The following is an 8,554-nucleotide window of genomic DNA, read 5'->3' as shown; positions in this document are numbered from 1 at the left end:
CTAGAAAGTCATAATGCCAAGCTAAAACAAGAAAAAAAAAAAAAAATATGTATAAATAAATTTATTACAGGACTGGAAAGTTCAAGTTGGTCATTTTTATACCCAAATTATCTCGACAGACCTTAGTTGCTGCATCCTCAAATCAGGGCTGTTTATTTTCTTATATTATCCTTTATACATGTTATGTAAAAATTTATGTACTCTTATTGGTTTTGAATATAACTGAAATTTACAATAATTTAAATTTTAAGAATAGAATATAGCATAACTAAAGTTGGATATCGGCTATGATATTGGTTATTGATTATTATATTCATATACTCTAAAACTGATTACAAATAAGCCCAGTAAAAAATCGCAAAAAACATAAAAGTAACATGTACACTCACAAATGTAAAGTTTTATGTAAATTTAACACAAGAACTCATTTAAAACCATAAATGTTTTGTTTATTTATTTTTGCAATATGTAATATTTATTTTAGGATTAATTTTTTACTTTTAAATTTTATTAATTTTAATTAAGTTACTTTAGCATTAGCGGTTTTACTCAACTTTGAACTTACTCAAATTTTGAAATTTGACATCAATTTTGCATAGTATGTACACCTAGAACATCATACACAAACATAAAAAGACAGCAGGTATTTATAAAAATTAATAAATAGCAAATTTAATGATCAGTCAGTAGGTAACAGGTTGTGGACATACAGTTGTACAGTAGGTAACAGGTTTTGGACATCATCATAATGAAAGTTTCAGTTTTTGAACTTTTCCAATGAAAATGTTATCTATTTTTAAATTCTGCAATGAAAAATAGAGGATTTATTAAGTACATGAATGACTTTATATAGTGGTCTTTAAATAATAAAATTTTGTTATGGTTTCTTAGAAACCGAAAAAAAAAAACCCCATCCATTTTGCCAGCGCAGGCGATAAAGTCGCCAAAACCGATGCTGTTGGCGAAAACCGGAATTCCTCGCCGGTAACCCTTTGTTTATCGTATGCTGTGAGTTGTTGCCAATCGGGTTTTGTTTGGAGATTTTTGCATCCTCTGTTTACTATTCGTTACGATCGAAACTTGTGTTTCTGCTGTTATTTATGTAATGTTTAATGCATAACGTATTAATTGTGCAAAATAGCAATGGATTAAAGAAATTAACATTATAATAGCCTTTTTTTATTAAGGTTACAAGACAGAAGATCAGTATAGCATTGAATAAATGGACAGAATTATCGGCGTCTAGATCGTAACGCAATTTGGACATCTCACATTATATGTTTAAGAAACATGATTTTGCTTCAAAGATACTGCATAAAAACAAATGAAAACACTTTAAAATAATTAAAAATTGATTTTGAGGATCGAAAAATACCTTTAAAACATATAAATAATATATTTAGTTCTCAAATAACAGCATTGTCCAGATTGTAACTTTTAAACATTCATCTAACTTCCAACTTCCTTTCTTTTCTAAAATCGTTTACAAAATAAATACTATGTCTTTACTTTTGTAATTTGTGGAAAATATTATAAAAAATCATTCAGTTTGGGATTTATACCCTTAATTTTTTTTAAGCATATGGAAATAATTAAAAAACTTTTTTTTTTTTTTGATGGTTCATTTGCTCAGTTAACGTTTTGAATGTTCAAAAATGTACCTTTTAGCAGAGAAAATATTTTTTTAAGGCTATTTGAAGAGCATTTTTTCCATAATTTATGTTAATTCTTGTCTCCATACAGTATTATAATTTAACTCAAAAACTTTTGAGTTGATTAAAATGAAAGTTATTTGGTCTTAAAGCTTCAAAGTTGAGGTCTGTGTCTGCTCCCACCTTTTGAGAACTGCCGATATGCATTAGTCACTGCACAGCTATAAAAATTTTCCAAGGGGCAAAGGGTTTGCATTTAACACATTTTAAAAGGAAAAAAACAACAAAATATGTACAAAAATGCCAAATTCTATGGACACACGTAGGGTGACGTCAGGGGTTGCCAGAAACACAGGGCTGTTTCAAACAAGGATGTTGTTAAGCGCATTGCTAAGGGAAAAATAACATGTACCTTGTACAAATAGGGTTTGAGCGATATCTTAATGTTTTTAATATTTTTTTTAAGTGATTTTAAGTTACATATAAGTCACCTACATCATTGACGAGTATCGATAGTTTTTACATGCGAATCGGGTTAAAATTCGGCCATACATAGACTTATGTGGTATACAATTGTTTTTTTCTACAGTAATACACTCTTCTTATAGTAACTTCTTTTTCTTCAGGGGGGGGGGGGGGAGAGGCCTGCCATTTGAGAGGGTCCCGCTTTCAAAAATAACTAACTCTATAAATTTGGGCATAATGTTTGCTGTTTTTTGACACAATTGACTATTTTTATATTTAGTAAACAGTGAAGAGAATTCTTTACTGCTTGGAAATACTCACCAAATTTTCCAAAGCATGTTGATGCTTCATGGCCAGGACTTTTCGGCCCTGCGGAGGGAATGTTTTCCTCTTTTGACCGACGTCCGAAATAGATTTGCAGAGTCTGGAGACTAACACTTCCTTTTGATTGTGCTCTTCCTCTTCCTTTTCGTGCGAAGAGAGGGCGTGCTTGTCGGGAATCCACGGCAGTCCATTCACTGTCACGTTTTCTTGCAGAGAACTTTTGAAAATCTGCAACAAAGATACTGCTATGAACAGGGTTGGCAAAAACCCGGGTTTTTTTTAAAAAGCCCATGGACCCAGGTTTTTTTGGGTTTTTTAAATAAAACCCAAAAACCCCAACTAAAATTGGGTTTTTTAAACGAAATGTGGGTTTTTCTGTCTTTTCTTAGGGAAAATGTTGGGTACTTGTAGCATATTGTAGCGTAAGTATATGGACAAAGCAAAAAAATTGTCTTGAGGTAAAAAAAGCTGGAAAATTCAGCGTTTTCTGAAGAAAAGTAAAAAAGACGACGAAACCCAAGAATGGTGAAGTTTCAGATTGTTTAGTTTCCATGATTACCAACAGTTAAGGCAAAGTTACTTCTCAAGTGATAAAATCTATTGTTTGTTTGTAATTACTACATTTTTTTTTTGCATTTTACTTTATTGTATTTCATTTTGTTATGCAAAACTACTGTAGAACCTCAAGTAGTTTAAATCCTTTTTTACTGAATGCCAGTTTAATCAAGACATTTCTTTGAATTTTATGTTGCCTGTTTTTCTATTTCTGTGTACAGAGTAAGAAATATTAAATTTTTTTGTAAGATAATGAAAATACTGTACATCTTATTCTGTTTTCTGTTCGACCGTTCGTAAAACCTGTTAATTTCTAAAAAATATCCATTGTTTATTCGAGATTTGTGACGTGTTGGTTTCCAGAAAATATTTCACTCGAAAGCCTTTTGCTAGAGTAGTTTCCTTTGTACAATCTACAAATATTGAGAAAATCATACGTGACAGGACTTAGTCAAGATAATTTGAGTTATTTATTGACCAGTTAAAGAAAAAAGTTAAATACATTTATTTAAAATCTTTGAAATATTTTTTAATGCTGTTAAGAGTGAAGAAATGCTATTAAAGTTCAAATTCAGTTTTTATGTCCATTGGCTTTGGCGAAGAACAAATAAAAAATAAGTTTAAATTGTGAAAGTATTTAAATTAATTATTTTTTTAAAACTTCTTCGAAAATTTAAAAAACCCAAAAGTGGGCTAAATAATGGGTTTTTTTTAAATGGGTTTTTTCAAAAAAACCCATTAGGTCCAACCCAATTGGGTCCAATCCGGCCAACCCTGGCTATGAAATAGGGATACATCAGACAACCAGTATTTTAACTAGGCGGTACATAAGGGCTGGTGTGTGGTGTACCAAAAAAAAAACGTGAAGGATTAGGAAGTGGTGCCTCTAAAGCTTGATTTTTTTTCTTTGTTAACTTAGGCAAAGATGAATTATTACAGATTAAATTAACTCTAAAAATTGTACAATGTGGCCTTGAAATTTGGGATGGATAGCCACCTTAGACTCCCTTTTCCAACTAAAACTTCTGGTTTCATGAAATAAAATGAAAGAAATCCATTTATTCCGGACTTATAATACAGTTTTATTTTTGTAAAATAAATCCAGCGTCGAAAAAACCCTTTTAAAATGATTTGTTCATTCCTTAATATTTGACTTGGAAAAGTGAGGGGGTGGTGTTGCCCCCTTGCTCCTTCATATTTAATCCAGATATACCACATTCTTTAGGCCAGTAACAAGTTTAAAATTAATAATAAGAAAAAAACGAGTAGAATCATGTTGTGCCTGTAATTGTTTTGTAAAAGGATGTAAAAAAAGATTTAAAAAAACCAATGCTTGATTTTTTGATGCTGCACTAGTAAATAAGAACTTGAAATGAAAAAAATGAAAAAATAGCATACAAATGTTACGGTGGAATTGCCCTAAACAGTTAAAAAAGGAAGTCACGAGTAAATAAATTTTGGAAACTTTTATCACGCTGTCATTAATCTCTCTCTATCAACCTATAAGAAGAATATGTCAAAAGAAAGAGTTAAAAACACAAGACCTAAAATTTTAGAACGCACGGAACCATGATTTTTAATGGAAAGGCAGCTCTTTTAGTAATGCTCTACAAATGACACCACACTTCTGAGTGAAATTGTGACAAGGGGGAGGGAGTGGGTAACAAAATATGCGGCCTCATATTTTTTATAATATGCTTCAAAAACAGCATGCAATGTAACTAAGGGAGGGGATAGGGTCAGGTGAAGTGTACAAAGCGGGAGGGGTCACATTTCTTGAAAAGATAAGTATGACATTATACAGTGGCTCCCAAAAGTCTTCGTACACCTATGACTTTCAACGAAATAGGCCCCAATCCATTGGTTAGAATTAATATTTCGGAATAGGTATTTAATTATAAGATCTATGATTAATTTTTAACAAAACTACATGAAAAGTTTTTAAAAAATATTAAAACTTAATTTTTAAAAAATCAAAAACCAAAAAGTGCCGGAAATTCTATGTCACAAAAGTCTTAGTACACTTTATAAAATGTCTATATATTATTGAATAATCTAACTTTTTATTAAGTTATTAATTAGTAGAATATCATACAGTATTCATAACACCTTTTAAATGTCTGGGAATAGATTTCATTCTTTTTCTTTCTTTTTTTTGCGTAATTTCCGAGTAAGTGTTCAACCACACTTCGAGTCTTACTGTTTCTAGCTCTATTTTCGTTTTAAAGCCGTATTTTCGTAATCTAGCCTATAGATATCTCTAAATACGTTACATTAAGTTCAAATCTGGAGATTGAGGGGGTATTTTCTGAATTTTAGGACGATTTTTGAGGCACTAGATGCGAACGTTGAAAACCGAGTGCTTCATATCGTTATTTTGATAAAAAACAAAGTTGTTTCCAATAACCAAATTTTTGGTTAAGAGTTCAAAATTGGTTTTTAAAATATTTAAAGGAACAGTATGATTCATTATTTCATCAAAAAATTCCAAACTATCAAGTCCTGATGCTGATATGCACCCTCACACTAGAACACCTCCACCATCATGATTAATTGATCCAACTAAGTTCTTAAGATTAAGTTCCTAATTTTTTCTTCTACTTACAATTATGCAACAATTTAACCAAAAATGTTGAATTCATTTTTATCTGTAAATAAGACGTAATTCTAAAACGTTTTTAGCTTATTTATCCTTGATTTTGCGACGAAAAGCGTAAGCTTTGTGTTTTTCGTGCGAATAAGAAAATTTCTGCGGGAAGAGGCCCCATTTAATCCAGCTAATCAGAGAACTTGGCGGAAAATTTTAGGTGAAAATTAAAAGTAAAATTTTTCTTTTTACTCTGTAGAAACTTTTACAGCACTCAAATGTGTATTTTTTATAATTTTTTCAACTTTGAATCTCCAATCACATTTTGTCAACTTTGCCGGTTGACCTTTTCTTACCTTGTTTTCGGTCCGATTCCTTTGTTGAAACCATTTTATCAAGAACTGTACTATACAAACAAATAAATTAACTAATTTAGAGTCATTTCAAATTAATTTACCGCAACTGTGGGAAACAAATTCGAATTTTGAATGGTGTTTGCGGTTTTTTACGAATACCAGCGATTTTATAGCAATAAGCACAATATTAAGAAATAAATAAACAAAAAATTAAAGCCAAATGACTTATAAGGGTCAACACAATGCAAAAATATTAATAAAACGGCATATGATAATTTTAATCATGAATTTATTCGAAAATATTTGAGTGTACCATGACTTTTGTGGAGTGTTATTTCTCTGTCTCTTCGTTTTCTGACCCATTTCAAAAAGTAGATCCGTTAAAATTTTGAAAAAACCAATGGGTTGTATTTAGAATGACATATGAATGATGTGAAAAAATATTGGACTCCATATTCGAATTCAGTTTCGAGTTATTTTGGTTTTACTAAAAAATTTCAAAGTGTACGAACACTTTTGGGAGCCACTGTATAAGAATACTCCTTTTTACAATGTAAAGCATTCACAATCAGTTCTTAGAGTTATTACATTATGTAATAAAAAATAAAGATAGCTCACTAGTTGTAAGATGAAGGTTTCACAAAATCACTTTAAACTACAGTGTTGCAAACAAATAATATCCTCTAGTGTTAATTTTCATAACTTTAACTGTGTCATAGCTGAGAAATTATATTCTTCGCATCCATATTCCAATCCCTTTTCTGCACCTACTTCGCCACAATCATTTTAAAAAATAAAGTACATTTAATTCTTACTTTCATAGAAAAGCATTAATTATTCTCAAAGAAAAATAGGAAAGGAACTTACTCCTAAAAACCTCCTGGTAAAAGCCTCTTTTTCTTCAGGTAATTCGACCACCGAATCGCTCATTTCTGCGACATATTTACCAACAGTATTCATAATGTTCTGCAAACCTCGGGTTGTAGAACAATCTATCCGGAAATCTTTGCTTGAAGATTCAGCATCCTTTTCTACTGCATTATCCATTTTCAACACTATTTAGGAAAAAGATGAATGCATTTAAAAGTACTAAGTTTAAAAACAAGAATCCTTTTTCCAGCTGGAATTGGATGAGAGTTTGACAGCAAAATTTAAGACCGATTTTGGCGCGTCGTTCTTTTGATTGGTCGAAGAGGTTGCCAAGTGAAAAATTTGGAATATAGTCAAATCACTTCGTAAATCTTGAAATTAGCCAAAAACAGCCAACCAGCCATTTCCATGAAAATAATGATCTAAATAGGTAAAATAAAATTCAGTTACCAGAACTGCGGGATCAGAAAAGAAATTATAAATGCCTATTACATTTTTTACATGGACTAAATGAATTTCATATTATAGTTGGTGCTGCCTCCTGTGGATTTTGGCGAACTTTCAAAATTCACGGCAGGCGCCAAATCGTTGCTTGGCGCCTGCAGCGCTCTGCTCTATTTCTTGCGTAATGAAGTTGCACCGATGAAGATTCGCGCTCTTTACGTTGCTACATGTTTTACAACGTGAACGTGAAATGAAATTTACCACTGTGTGCATTTAATTTATGGTGACATTTTTGTCACAATCGTATTTTTTGGGATAAAACGGGAAGAAACTGAGTCACACATGTACTACTTAAGCTCCAAATACAGTATGCATTCGGAGTAAAACTTCTCTGATCAACGAACGCTTGCTGGTGAGCATTGAACCTATGGTTTTGAGGAACTAAATTGAAATTCCTACATCAACCTCATTCATTAGTCGTACGCCAATTTAAAGCATTTTTTCCAGGTTTGTAGTTAAATTTTTATTTATATCATTGTGTTTGAGTGAATCGATGTCACCAATTTGTTTTCCATGTCTTTTTAATTCGCTTTTGATGAGGAAACTTAATTCAGTATTTCAATGCTTTCAAATACAATTCTATTCTTGTAACTTATTTATGTTAGTTTAGTTTAAAAAAAAAATAGACAATGTTTGGGACCAAACTTTTAGTGTTACTTTTGGATATTGAAGATACAGAAACTGTTTTAATAGCTTTCTTTTGCAAACCTTTCCATTGTTGCCCCAAAAATCAGAACGAGATCGCTAGTAATGTGTTTTTCAAGTGCGGAAATTGTTAAAACAAAATAATAATAAATAAATAAAACTATTATCATAATTCAACCTTCTGTGCTTTTATTTATTTAGGAAGATAATCTAAAACTGTTATCTCTAAGATTGCTTGGTGCTGGCCAGGATTCTTCTAGGGGGAAAAAAATAAGTAAAATTTCACTTTTTATGAACCAATTTATGAAAGCTAAAGATTTATGACAAAATGTACATTGCTGTCAAAATAGTAGACAAATCTATCATTCTCAAACCCGTTTCCATTGAAAAAAGTTCAACACTTTTTTGAGAAAAAAGAAGGTAATTTAATTTACCTTTAACCTGCACAAAGGTTACCTTCAAAGGCATTCAAAGGTCACAACACCACACAGTATGGTAAGACCGATTAGATTTTCTGGATAAATATCGTAACAGCTTTTTTTCATATCAATCTAAATTGCACTTGATTGTCTAATTTTTTGTTGCATAAAAACAAA

General features: G+C 31.2%; 1 protein-coding gene across 1 annotated transcript; it reads right to left on the bottom strand.

The window, feature by feature from the left end:
* LOC129232623 (uncharacterized) lies at window positions 1-7,070 on the bottom strand. The gene is made up of 3 exons (XM_054866755.1): window positions 6,807-7,070; window positions 2,439-2,669; window positions 1-21 (listed from the first exon to the last, which is right to left on the bottom strand). The coding sequence occupies exons 1-3, from the start codon at window positions 6,984-6,986 to the stop codon at window positions 1-3; spliced, it is 432 nt and encodes a 143-aa protein (XP_054722730.1). The 5' UTR covers window positions 6,987-7,070.
* Between the last annotated feature and the right edge of the window lie 1,484 nt (window positions 7,071-8,554).

Source organism: Uloborus diversus, unplaced genomic scaffold (genome assembly GCF_026930045.1).
Source record: "Uloborus diversus isolate 005 unplaced genomic scaffold, Udiv.v.3.1 scaffold_13, whole genome shotgun sequence".
In the NCBI taxonomy this organism is placed as follows: Eukaryota; Metazoa; Arthropoda; class Arachnida; order Araneae; family Uloboridae; genus Uloborus; species Uloborus diversus.
This window is presented reverse-complemented; position numbering and strand designations above follow the sequence as displayed.

What these genes read in the sequence shown, in the direction of transcription:
- LOC129232623 (XM_054866755.1), bottom strand. Translation starts at nt 6,986, where the DNA reads ATGGATAATGCAGTAGAAAAGGATGCTGAATCTTCAAGCAAAGATTTC. An exon ending in TTACCAGGAGGTTTTTAGGA is followed by an intron (nt 2,670 to 6,806) that starts GTAAGTTCCTTT and finishes TCTTTGTTGCAG; the next exon opens with ATTTTCAAAAGTTCTCTGCA. An exon ending in AACATGCTTTGGAAAATTTG is followed by an intron (nt 22 to 2,438) that starts GTGAGTATTTCC and finishes TTCTTGTTTTAG; the next exon opens with CTTGGCATTATGACTTTCTA.